This window comes from Nipponia nippon, unplaced genomic scaffold (assembly GCF_047370975.1).
Source record: "Nipponia nippon isolate SJK-2023a ecotype South Korea unplaced genomic scaffold, ASM4737097v1 scaffold_9, whole genome shotgun sequence".
NCBI lineage: Eukaryota > Metazoa > Chordata > Aves > Pelecaniformes > Threskiornithidae > Nipponia > Nipponia nippon.
Genome location: NW_028262413.1, coordinates 34,289,137 through 34,302,527, shown reverse-complemented (window position 1 = coordinate 34,302,527; position 13,391 = coordinate 34,289,137). Strand labels below are relative to the sequence as shown.

General features: G+C 36.7%; 1 protein-coding gene across 3 annotated transcripts in view; it reads right to left on the bottom strand.

The window, feature by feature from the left end:
- The window catches only part of NEDD4 (NEDD4 E3 ubiquitin protein ligase), a 62,784-nt gene that overhangs the window by 29,007 nt on the left and 20,386 nt on the right, over positions 1-13,391 (bottom strand). The window contains exon 1 of one of the 3 annotated variants that reach the window (XR_015701299.1): positions 10,424-12,487. The exons of 1 other annotated variant lie outside the window; for it this stretch is intronic. Coding sequence is in view for 1 of the 2 variants with exons in the window: in XM_087743683.1 (XP_087599809.1) it covers positions 10,424-11,938 (1,515 nt within the window). In the remaining variant the exon portion in view is untranslated. Of the gene's footprint in view, positions 1-10,423; positions 12,488-13,391 lie in introns of those variants that run through there. One more of the 3 variants, XM_087743683.1, reaches the window with a different exon arrangement.

Below are 13,391 nucleotides of genomic sequence, written 5' to 3'. Positions count from 1 at the left end.
AACAATTAAATGTCAATGGAGTTGAAACTGTTTGGATTTCTGTTTCATGAGAGCAGGCATCCCAGTTTTTTCAAGACAGACAAGTGGGTCAGTTGTTCTTGTCAACTTCTGATTTCTTAACAGCCAGAGAACTCAAACTTTCTGCTTGCCAAACCATAAGTGCATAAACCTCAATTAATGATATAGTACACTAACAAAGAGGCCTTTTATTTTACCGATTCATTGGTTTAGTCTATAGAAAGTTATTAAAAACATGTGAGGACAGACAGCTGCTGTATACAATACATTTAAAGAACTCTAGTGCAATGCCAAAGCGAGTGCTCAAAGAGGAAAAGCACCAAAAGAAAGTAATCCAGTCCAAAACTCATTTTCATCTATTTTATGAATATATACTTAATAAGCCTTAACAGTTAAGATTTTGGATTTTTTTCTGCAATTCCCATCAGAAACTGGACAGAAGTAGATTTTAAACAGACATGTTTATCTGACAACAGCCACACACTTAAAAGCAGTACTGAGAACATTACCCATAATGTGTGAAGATAGTTAACTGAATTTAATGCCCTTCTTAATTGCTGGATTCACCACAGTGCCTTTTGAAACAGCTCTTGTATAAGACCAGGGTGTTGAAATAACAGGTATTTTCTCTACCAACTTTTGTGACTAATTTTTGTCGGTGTTAGTGCGTGAATTGGAACCTAAGTATATTCCCAGTCTTTTTCTGACTAAACAGACAGCTAGTTGTGCATAAGTCGGTCTTCACACAGAAATCTACAGCTGTATGGCAAAATGAGAAAGCATACAGCTTTTATTGGAGGGAATATAAAGTATCAATTCAAATTGAAAAAACAAACAGTGATCTGGACTATCGCTGCTTAAGAAAACAAGAGCTCAATAGATCCCTTATAAAACCAACATTCTTCTTGCTTAAACACCCAAACATCAACAGTAGTTACAAGCTTGATGAGAATGAAGAAAAACTTTCCTGAGCTACACTAGCAACTTCAAGTATTTTTCTTTTCATGCTGCACTGAGTATATTATTTGGTTCTCTTGAACTCTAAATCAAGAAAAGTGAGGCTTTTTTTCTTCCATAAAATACTGCCAGCATATGCTATTCAACATGGGAATTCAACAGTTTCAAAAAAGCAAAATTAAATTATCATGTTAAGATCTTACCAAATTCATGGATTCTAAAAGTAATGTTTTCTCTGTCTTGCAAAGTGATAAATACTTTGTTGCATGGAATTCATAAAAGTCCCAGTCTCCTGTATTTTTAAGGGGGAGAGGTAGATGGTGAGGAGGGTTTTTTTTTTAATGACCTGTAGGCATTTCTTTTTAGTTGGCATCTGTGATCAACTATCTATGATACTGAGATATAAGAACCTATCAGCATTTTCAAAATAGAGAAAATACGTACTGTTAGATCAATGGTTATTACGCAACATATGTTTCTGCAGGACCTTCAGCCCTGCTGGCTGCTTCAACAGCAAGGTGTCAGTGTAACATGCCTCAGCAGTTTTACCATCTGTTTAACAGACAGCATTTAGAAATGTCACTGAAGTTATTTTCACTAATTCTCCCTCGCTTCCAAAAATATTTTCAGAGAACTGCTTCTCTAAAAAGACCAGAGCAAAAGTGTCATCTATTGCTCCATTTATAGCTTACACTTTTTATATAGAACCAATATCAATAGCTTCCTTAAAAGTTCACATTTAGTCTACAATAATTTTCTAACAACATTCGTACTCGTACATTACTCCACTCGATGTTTGCTACTTTGAGAACTTGTGCTTAAAAGTTCATTAACAAAGCAATTTAAGATAGCTTTTTTTTGCATACAAGAACTCATTTTCACATAGGTCACAGGAAGACAAGAAGTCATCTACTATAACCAAAGCATACTTAAGCACAACATAAACAGAGAACAAGGCAAAAGTTAGTAATACATATGGTTTACTCATCAGGAATTTGAGTTCCTTTGGTTTTATGGACAGATGTGCCAAATAAGATACCATATAAAAAGGAGGAATATTACTTTTTATGAAAAGTCAAGAGCCAATCCAGATTTGGCCTCCTATGTTTAACCAGCCAACGCTCAAAAAAAAAAATTCAGAAAACAGTCCCAAATATTTAATTAGGTACTATTTCAACAAGCCATTCCTGACACCACGTCAGTTAACTTCATAGTAATATAAAAACATAAAACCTTTGCATCTATTTGTGGAAGCTTTTGTGCCAAGTCTTAAGACTTCAAATAAAGTTTGAAAACAAACTCTTGTAGTAACAATTCCAGCTGCGCTTTTACCTTCACCAATTAACACTGTAAAGCTTAAAACACTCAAAAAAATGTAAGACCCTATCAAACATTAAACTGCCTGTGTAATTTGCTCCCTGAAATGAGCAGCAGATAAACCAGGTATGACAGATGTTAACCACACTGGCTAATTAATACACTCAGCTGGAGGACTCAATACAGTCAACTTTTTGTTATTCAGAGCAAGAGGGAACAAACAGAATTAAAAAAAAAAAAAGCAAACAAAAAAAAATTGCCTCCAAAAGGCAGATGGGCAATTGGAGCATCTCTGCATCATGGTCTCACTCCTGGAAAGTTTATTAGGTCCAGTACAGTGCCACACAGATGCACAAAATTAGGTTGAGCCTGGAAGCTGCTTTCTCCAGTCCTAAATATAATCTTGAACAGTCAGCCCAGGCTGTACAAGTAACTGACCCGTTCTAAGAAATTTCTGTGAACACAGACCTACAGCAGGGCTGGAGGCAGGCTGAATGGCCTCAGCCTACTCCAAAGTTAGTCCAGCATTTTTAAAAGCATTCTTAAGTATACTGTTCTCAGCTACTGTTGATCCAAATTCAACATCAACACTAACTCAGGAATTCCCAGCACCTTTGTACCAGCACACAGCTAGTGGCCGCTGCCAGCCACGCTCCAGTTTTCCATGCTCTTCTGCACTCCACCTTCATCTTCATCTGCCACTGACCCGAACGGGAGCCCCAGGCCCTACCTATTGACCTCTCCCAGCTCCAAGCCTAAACCTACTGCTGCCAGTCCTAAATGTAGACACAGATGACCTGGCTAACAGCAGAACTTACTGGTTTGTCTTTAGCCGTGCTATCCTCAAGTTATAAAACCTATCTGTCCAAAACCAGTCTGAGTGAACTGACCTTGAATGCCTCAACCTCTATGACACAAGGCAACTACAGCACAAATAATCCACCCACAATTACCTTTACAACAAAAGCAGTATTACAATTTATTTCAGATAAGTTCAATAACATTTCTTATTAAAGTTACATTACACTTCCCACATTAGACATGGGTTTTATTGGGCTATAATTTGTCGAATGTTAACCACTTTGGATTTGTTCTTTTTAAGTTAAATATTTATCCCAAATTGAACTAACTAGAAACAATGACTACTACAACAACTGGCTAAGCTAGAAACTATTAAAAAAATAAGTAGTGTTCATAATAAATTCTGGAAACCTTTTTCTTTGAAAAGCCCTTGTGCTTTCACATTACTGAACAAGGCCTTCTCCCTTATGCTAGGAAAAAATCACAGATTGCCAGAGAAATCATCTAGGTCTAAAAGAATCCAGTCCTATATTTCTGCCCACATTCCTCTTACTGAGTAGCTGGAGTGTCCCATTTGCATTTTAATATGCCCCAACTTCAATGACTCCAATTCAAGTTTGTATGTAATTTCAGCCAGGAACTTGGTGATGTCCTCCTTAAATTCTGTTTGCTTATGTTCCAGTTGATACAGCTGAAAGCAGCCCAAGGTCTCAAACAATAATTGCATCTATCTGTAGACTTTTCAGTTTACCGTAAACTGCCATGACTGGGGGAGGGTGGGGAAGAAGTGATGTACTCTTGAAACAGAGATGATTATAGATCCATAAACGAACACTGAAATGAGCTACAAACATTTTGCTGGCTGCAATCCCAAATCAGCATGTTCTGTTCGTCACAGGGAGTGAGGAAGAAAGTTCACTTGAAACAGAGACACTTAACAGAAATGCAGGGCAGTCCCCTTCAGACAAGGGTGAAAGTCAGTCGTAAGCAAATTACTTGCCTGAAAAGGCCAGTCAGTTTTGCTTGCTTGCTCAATCCGTGAAATTCATCCACTTCTGGAAGATGAGAAAACATGTGCTGGAACACAGAACACCACTCTCAGCCCAGGGTGAGGGGAGAAGCTGAAAGAGCATTTCTACCATTTGCTCCTAGGTGGCTGCAAGGGCTGAGCAGGCACCAAAGAGCCCAGTAGGCAGACCAACGCTCTGCATAGCCTTGTATCCTTTCCCTAGTAATGGCCAAGAGCAGATGCTTAAGGAAATAATAAAAGCAGCAGTTAAGAGTAGTACTTCCTCCGATACATATCCCAGTTTCTAATGAATAAGTGGTCATGGACTTTTTGATCCTGATGTTGAAACACATACTGAGAATGTAATACCCTCTGATGGACCTTTCTTCAACTTATCTAACCTCTTCTTGAAATCCATTTCTACTTTTCGTATGCACAACATCTTGCAACAGTGAGTTCAGCAACATATTTGTTTTAGAAGAGTGGATTCTCTGTTTAAATACACCTCCCCTGAACTACAGTTCTATAAAACTCCCTTTATACCACTTCTTTTTTTTTCCAAAGCTGTCTACTTAGTGTCTCCTCACATAAAACTTATCCCAATCTTGTGACCCTTCTTGGCATTTTTCTAGTTCTGTTATACATGCTTTCTGAAAAAGCATGACCAGAAATATGCATGCCATGCACATATGTGGATTTGTACAACTCCATAATGGTGTTTTTAATTTTGTTAGTTTATTCCTTTCCTAATAAATCCTAACGTTCTATTTGCCTTTCAACTGTGAACAAGATTTGGGCTGACATTTTCAGCGAGTCTATTTCCTGACCAGTATGGGAGACCATTACCACGCATGCATCATTAGCAGTTTTTCCTCTGTGTGCAGTACTTGGCATTTATCAACACTGATTTTCAAATTGTCCATTGTCTAGTCACTCACTACCATGAGAATTTCTGCAACTTCAGAGGTGACAATTTAATTTTCACTTTTGTTTCTTATCTTTTAATTAGTTGTCATCAATGAGGAAGCTTTTTTCTGCAATTATGCCTTGAGAGTATTTTTCAGAACTTCTGCTAACGGTTCTTGTCAAATATTTTGAAAAGCTCAGTGTCCTGCATTAACCAGCTCGCCCACCTTCACATGTCATTGCTTAGTTTGATTTGTAAGACAAAACTTCCTTTTATAAAAGCGGTGCTCAGTCTCCCTCCTTGTAAACACAAAACGTGTCATATGTCTACTAATTCTATTCCATGTGCTCCTTCTTCCAGACCACCCTGTTGCAGCAGTCTGTTGTTCCCCTTTTGGTCATTTTAAAATATCAGCATACTACTTACATCTTCCTTCAGTAAGGGAATCTAATAGATTAAAAGATTATTCCTTATAGTTAGTATTTCAACAATTTTACAGCAGGTACTATTAGTTTTGTTAAGGGCTTCTGTCTTACAAAGACTATGATTTCTACATCACCATAACCATTCACCATCACCATTTTCCAAGAAATATTTTTGTTTAACCCAAAGTGTTGATATAATTTCTCGCAGAAAGCAAAAATTATGTACCATTAAAAAAAAAAAAACTATAGCAATTATCATGGTCTCATATCTGAAAGCCTGCAAGTTATTTGGCTAGTCAGGAAAAAAGGGAAGAAGGTCTCTACCTTGCCTTGGGAACAAGTTTTACTTTAACACATTCTTAAATGTATACTAAGCCTCAAGAGACAGAGTAACTATAGCTTGTGGCTCTATCAAAGTAGCCACACCATCGATGCTTCCCACTCTCTCATGGTAGATTAAAAGGACATGAATCAACCTGACGGCTGGATAATTAAATATTTATATAAGCTGTTTCAGGAGCTCTGCTCTGCATGGCTTTGCAGTTTTAGTTTCCCCTTTTGTTGGCATGAGAAACCTACCCAAACTCAGTTCAGCTGCAGACTATAAACAGAATGAGGTTAATCATAGTTTGTGCAGAGCACAATCAAATAAAACTCCTCCTTAATATGTACGTGTAGTGTTTGCTGCTGACTATAACCTGCTAGAGCTCTGATATACAGGGTTATTCAAGTATTCTGCTACAGCCCAGACACTGTTCCTTACAGCATTATAATATATAATTATAAATTGTTAATTATTGTGATTAATAGTTTCCAGTCTTCCCTTCAATGCTCTGATGTATACTTCCAACTTCTAAAATTAGTCCGAGAGACAATATAAATAGTATCACGTGATTTAAGTCTAACATAGTTGTCACCATGATTCCTCAGAAACACACCACCTTCCTTTCAACCTCAGTTCTCCTTGACTGAACTGCTATACCATGACATAGCAATGTGCCATAGACAGTCCTGTAGCATGATCCTTCAAGATATGCAATGCTGAACAATATGAAAATTATTAGGTGATGAGGTTATCATAGCACAATAACAAAAAGAGATGTCTATTTGTGCTTTGCCTCTATAATCTTTTGCTTCACCTGCCCGTTTTCCACCTCAATTTCTTGCACAGATTTGGGACACGGATACCTGTGCAGCCCCTTCACTCAATACGCAAAGATGGAGATGGCTGGAGATAAGCCACAGTTGTCCTTCCCTTCTCTTGGCGCTTCTCCCTGGTTGGACCATTATCTTCTATGAAGGAGTTTTGCTAAGACAGAAGCCCTATACTTAAAGAGGATGCAAGAGAGAAGACAAACTCAGGCTATTCAGTGCTAACTTGTGGTGAAGCATTTATCAAGGAAATCAAGATCTTCCAAGCACAGGTTCTGGTCCCCTCAGCATGTTCAGATCAGCTCGGAAGTACGTCAGTGAAGAGAGACATCCTCACGCAGAGCCCCCTCAAATTACTGTTTGTCCAAAATTTAAATTTAGTACTAAAAGACTCAAATAGCATCTCCTTTTACAAAGGCAAAAGGCAGAGTTCCAGAACCTAGTGAAAAAAACTCGAGAGTTCCGACTAAAGGTTTTTGTGACACGAACCTCACAGTAGAAAAAATGTTTTGGTTATTTTACACCACCTCTGAAGTTTTTTTGCTTCAAAACGTGTATTTCATTCACTAGAGACAAAACTTGAGTAAAATTACTTGTAAATAAAAGGACAATAACACAATGATTCCCCTAATTGTTTAAGAAATTATTTTAAAGGTATACAGTTGCTGAAACAGATTTGCAAGTACATTTACGATATTCACATTATCTAATCAGTAGCGATACTGATAGGGAAGGAATGGCTAATGTCAACAGGGATGTCAATATAATATACTTGTGGAAGAGATTAACACAGCTTTTTTTTTTTGTTGAAGTTTGCTTATGGTCTACAAGAAATAGAACTTTAGTCACTGCTTCTGCCTTCCACTATACTTCTTAAAGTTCCCATATGCAAGAAGACATGCAAATTGGTCCCTTACTCACTCCTACCCTTCCAATTCACATCTGTGATGTCAAAGTGCTTTAGTTGCAGATTTATTTCTACTCTAAGCAAGAGACAGATGCACTGAAAAAAACCATTTAAAACAGAAATACAAAGTCAAGGACAACCTTCAATGCTGCAACCATGGACTACCTCTTCCTCCTGCTTCGCATAAATGAAATTCCACTATCTACTGCAAAACCTATTCAATATGTTTCCAGTAAAGATCAGCAGTGGTATGTGGGCCATCACCATTCCACATTTTTCAACTTAATTAAAAATAATCCAAGGGCAGTTGTCACAGAAATGGTGTTTTGATTATTTTTTTTTTTTAAAGTCAGCCTTTAACAAGCTGTTGATTATAGAAAGCAGGAAATCTGATACGAGGTGGCTGAAGGCTAGTAGCTAGGCACGTAAGAAAAGAATGCATAGACCTTTCGTTGCTTCAGACTCTCGAGTCTCTGACCAAAGCACTGATTTGATTTCATGACTGCTCTGTACAGATAGCTGACATTACTAAATGCTACTCCAGTATCAACTTGTTAAATTTGAACCCAGACTCAGCATATCAATATACTAGGCCAGACTAACTGGAGTCAAGAGAAATATTTTGGGAGTTGTTTATTTTTAAATGAGTCACAATACACCATGATAATTAACTGGACTATATAATTAAATGATTGCTATAGAATCTATGTAATAGATTCTGTAACAGCAAATACAATAGACTGTAATAGCAAATACAATAATGTTTATCTATTTTATCTATTTTATTTCAGTGACTTGCTGAACTACAATAAAGTCAACTATGGATTTTGCTTGGCTTGGTGGGGGAAGGTTTTAAATTTTTTGATAACATGTTTTATAGGATATTCTATAAAAACTGATTTTACATAATGACTGAAAGGGCCATTTTAGGGCTGAAAGGCTCCTGTGCCTGTTATTGCATAAAGGACTCTGAAACAAGTACACTGCTATGAAACCTTTAGTGTCCGGTTTTACAATGTCAGATATCTTTTTAATTTGTACATAGATATGGCACAAATCTAAATCTTTGCAAATAGAGGAGAAGTGCAAGATAACTACAACAATTTGGGATTCAGAGTCTTTTTTTCTATTTTTAAATTTGTCTCTCATCTTCTGGTCAGAAGATGAAATCTTAAGAACTCAGGAAGCTTAATGCTGCCACATTAACACAGTAAAAATATTCAACTATCACAGAAGCATGCTATCAAGTGCTTTTAAAAGTTAAATCTCCTTAGATTTTATGTCATGATCCACTGTAAACACTGCTCCCAGGAACTGAAAAAAACTATTGTCAGTCCAGTGTCCTACAAGGTTTTCTGGAAATGTTTGCTAACAATCTAATCCTGAACTTGGATTCTATCTAAACTGAATTTATTAAAATTCACTCAGTATTAAAATATATCTTACATATCAACTGCCATTAAACACAGAGGCTAGCAGTGCAAGTTGACGAGAAATGTACTTGAAGTGCATGACTCAACATGCTTTCCTTTTTACAATATACCTTTTAAAAATAACTAGATCCACACTACTTAAAATAAGTCATAATCTGTTTGTGCTTACTGTGGAATTTACCATCAACTTTACAGTTTGATTTTGGGATGAGGAATCACCAAACAAGATACATAGTGATTACCGGTGATCTACCGTTGAGTTTTATAATGAAGCTTAAACATAGACCACAGTTCTACAAGAAGGAAAGTGCTTTTTTCTTCAAACTCTTTTTAACCGAAAAGCAACACAAAACTCTAAAGAAGTCAAAAAGCGTAGAATCATCAGGCACTACTCTTAAGGGCAACAACAGGCTAAAAATTACAGGCTAATACCTCCAAGGTAGTTATATTACTAGTTTAGAAAGGGACTGTCATAACTATAGATCTTTGGCATAAAGCCTTTTGCTTAAACAAGCATGTTAGTTAAATGGTAGTAGTGTCAGTTCATAGAGAATGAGATCTTACAACAATTTTGGTAAACATTAATTGTTGCACTTTTAACAGCATTCACAATTAAAACTAATATATAATATTCAGACAGTTCAAGTCTTCACAATGTTATTTAAACAAGTCTTAAAATCCACATTTCATGTGGCTTATGCCTTACTAACAATATAAACTGCCTTAAGAGTTAGTAAGAGCAAACACACTTCTGCAGTTTAGTTGGATGTGAGTTTCATTACCAAAAAAATATATTTAATATAAGCCTTCTAAACTCAAGTACTATAATTTGAACAGCAATGTTGTTGGGAGAGGTATTAAGTTACAGTGTACTGCTCAGGCTGAAGTAGTGGTTGGAAGGAGAAAAAAAAAAAAAAAAAGGAGAGGAAACTCTGAAAATTCCTGTGGTTCAGGGTGTATACAGAAACAAATGGTATTTACAGTTTCTTTGCTCAAATATTACTTATCTTTAATTCTACATACAGCAAACTGTTCTGTAAAATAAAGCCTATATGAAATAAACCTAAAAGACTCTACAATAATCCACTCATTTTTACCCATTTTATACGCAAACAATTTTAGTAATTACTATTAATTTATTGAGAAGTAAAGTTATGTATTTAAAACTACAAAACTTCACCTAAAGTTTAAATAATTCCCATGTCTAGATAACTAGACAAGAAAATCCCTTTGAGTTCATGTAAGCAGGAAATTATTGTTTATAATACATTAAGTACAAGGATTTCACTGTAAGACCTGTTCACCTATGCAAGAAACAAATCTAAAAACCAAATGTTACAGGTAATATAAAAATTAACTTCCTAGTGGCGACAGTTTGACATCATTAGGAAATTCTGAAATCCTTGCGTTTAACTCTTGATTGTAAATTTTATTATTTTCCAGTTAAATGTCAACTGTAAAATGCCGTCAAATTTTTCTATAAACCAGAACACTCACCTTATGGGGCCTCCACAAAGCAGTGCTAGACATTTCCCTTTTAGAGGTTCCATATCTTTTCTTAACACCAGTTGGTTTTCCTTCATTCCCAGGTTTGAACTGTATGTGCAACTGAGACGTCCTTGCACTATGACAGTTGTATTTAAGGCTGGATAAACAGCAAGAAACTTTTTGACGTGATCCTTCCAACGAAACACTTCTTTGCAAAACATGGTGGGTTTTGCTCATCTGTGCATTCGGTCTTTCTAGTTCATTTATATTAATCTGATATTCTGAATCTGTTTTTGAGGGTAAACATGCAGATGTGCTACGTGCCAGTTTTACATGAGGGTATTTTGCACTGGAGTTCAGATTTAACTCTGGACTGCAACAGCCATTAACCATTTCACTGCTTGATGCAAATGCTCTTTGAGTGAGATGAACTGAAATACAGGAGAAGCCATCAGATACTTCTTCACAAGTTGCCTGCTCAGAAGGATTCAAAATTTGACTTTTGTCCTGTAATGATGCATTCGAGTAAAGTGGTCGTATGTCTCTGACTTCGCCAGAAGAGCAAACTGTTTTAGACAGTCGAACGCCATTGACTGCTGTTGAAAGGAATCCCTTGGAAATGCTTTGATCTTCTTTTTGTGCCAGCTCACTAGGAGAAATAATTAATTTATGGGATGTTTGATAGGCACCTCTATGTGGTAGTTGACCTGAGCTCACTGGAGAAGCTGGAGGAGTACTGGAAGGACTCCTAGGGAAAATAACCAGTGATGAACAACGTCGCAGTGGAATTTTAGTTTTCTTCCTCACTGACAAAGCATCTTGGTCAAAAGTAGTATTACTTCTACACAGAGTTTCCTGAGATGAGTTGTTCCTATAGGGATTACATCTGTTTGCAGTGCTTCTATATGAAGAATCACCATGTACAACACTACTACAGAAAGTACCATCACTCGTTGAAAGAGTGCCACTACCACTGTCACTGATGACACTGTTACTATATGAACCTCCATCACTTGTGGTACTTGCACATGATCCATAGTCACTGCCAGCACTGCTGAACGACCCACTGTCACTGGCTGCAATACTGCCAGGACTGCCATTGCACAGAGGAGTATTACTCAGAAGGCCATCATTAGATCGATGATCAACCACAATTCTAGCGCCACAATTTCCTTCATTACCAATACCAATGAATGAAGTGTCTTCGCTAGTAGCTACAGCATCACCAGACCGAAAACATCCACTATGCTTTCTAGACTGTAAAGAAATGTGCAGCGAGGTGCTCTTTTTTATTTGCAATGAAGAAATAGTTGCACTTTCCTCTTGCTTAATTACTTGTTGCATTACAGGTGCATAAGCAACTTGTCTAGGAGTCAGTTTCATTTGTGTAACATTAGGTGCAGAATTCTGTGATTTTTTGAAGTACGTGCAATTGTTACTATCCAAAACATCTTCAGAGGTTTCCGATAATGGATCTGTGTTGCTTCTTTGGGTAGCAAAATGCAATCTTAACCGTCGTGCCATTTGTTCTCATTTCCACGCATGTTAGCAAATGAAAACCACAAAGATCCTTCAGCAGAAACGCTACAGGCAGCTGCACAGAACCTAGAGCTAGTACATCACAACAGTAAAAGCCCATAAAAGTTGCAGTCTTTGTCCTACTTTCTACAAGATACTAGTGTTAAAAAAAAAAAACAACAAACTGTACCTCTTGAAATAAGTCAGCCATTCGTTGAACTGCAGTTTCTGGACCGTCTTTGCTTGCAGTCAGAAAGCATTCATTTGCAAAGCACTTACATTCCAACGACCTCAGCTGCAACACACTGACAAACACTACTGACCTTGTTTCAATTATACCTTCTGTAATTTGCATAAATGAATACAATAATAAACTTCCAGTACTTCCAAGTTTAAAACAGCAACTCCTGCTGCAGCTGCACTAGCTGAGTCAATGTGTCCGTACTTTCCTCAGCAGCGTATGACTACTAATATTTTTACCCATAGGTTTAGAATTACAGGAAGTTGGTAGGAATGAAGTCCCATATAATTGAGTATCAAGTCTAGGATTGAATTTCCAAATAGTAACCATGCTAGCAAACTGCTGAGCTCTGAATTATGCATAAACCAGTGAAATAAGCCTCCTCCCCCTTAAAAAAAATAGTCTTTCTGCACTACTTAAATAAAACTTGAAAGAAATCTGACATTATCTCGCAATCTACATGCAGTTAAGCAATCACACTTTCTAAAGATTTGAACTGAGTAGAAACCTCTCCTGCCAATTAATTCATAATTTTCAGTGAGGTGCAACAGAATTAGAACCACAACAAGTTATTCCAATTAATAATTTGGCATATATTTTCAGCTGTCCATGTTAACCTTTTATTTTCTATTTTAACCTTTCCAAATTACAGCTGTTAAAGGTAGAAAGAAACAAACTATTCTTACAAACTGAACTACTTCATCTGGTTTGCTGGAAGCCCACAGTAAGCGGACATTCATTAGAGTTCACTATGGCATACAAATATATGACCAGCTATGCAAACTTTAAGATCACTGAGCTAAGTAGGCACAGAGATAAATGCTATTACCAAGCACAATTACAGAAGAAAGCTATTCTGTGTAATTATATACAAACTGTCTCACACGTTCATAGCTAATTACTAATTTATTTTCATTTTTTAGATAAAATGATCAGCATGTCAAGAAGTTAATATATTGCCAAGTCTTCCAAGAATAATGGGATTGAGAATTCCTACAAAATGTTTCTTTCACTGACTCATATCATCCAAAAAGGCCCTTTGCTGGCACCTAGTGGGACTTCTGAAAAAAGACAATCTTGAGTCGTGCTTATGTTAAGTGTGGCTTTTTGTTGTCATTTTTTTTAAAAAACAAACATTTAGTTATGAATGTACTTTTGAATACAGAAGCTATATATGATGCAGTACTAAACGCTACCACACTAACATGAAATTACTTA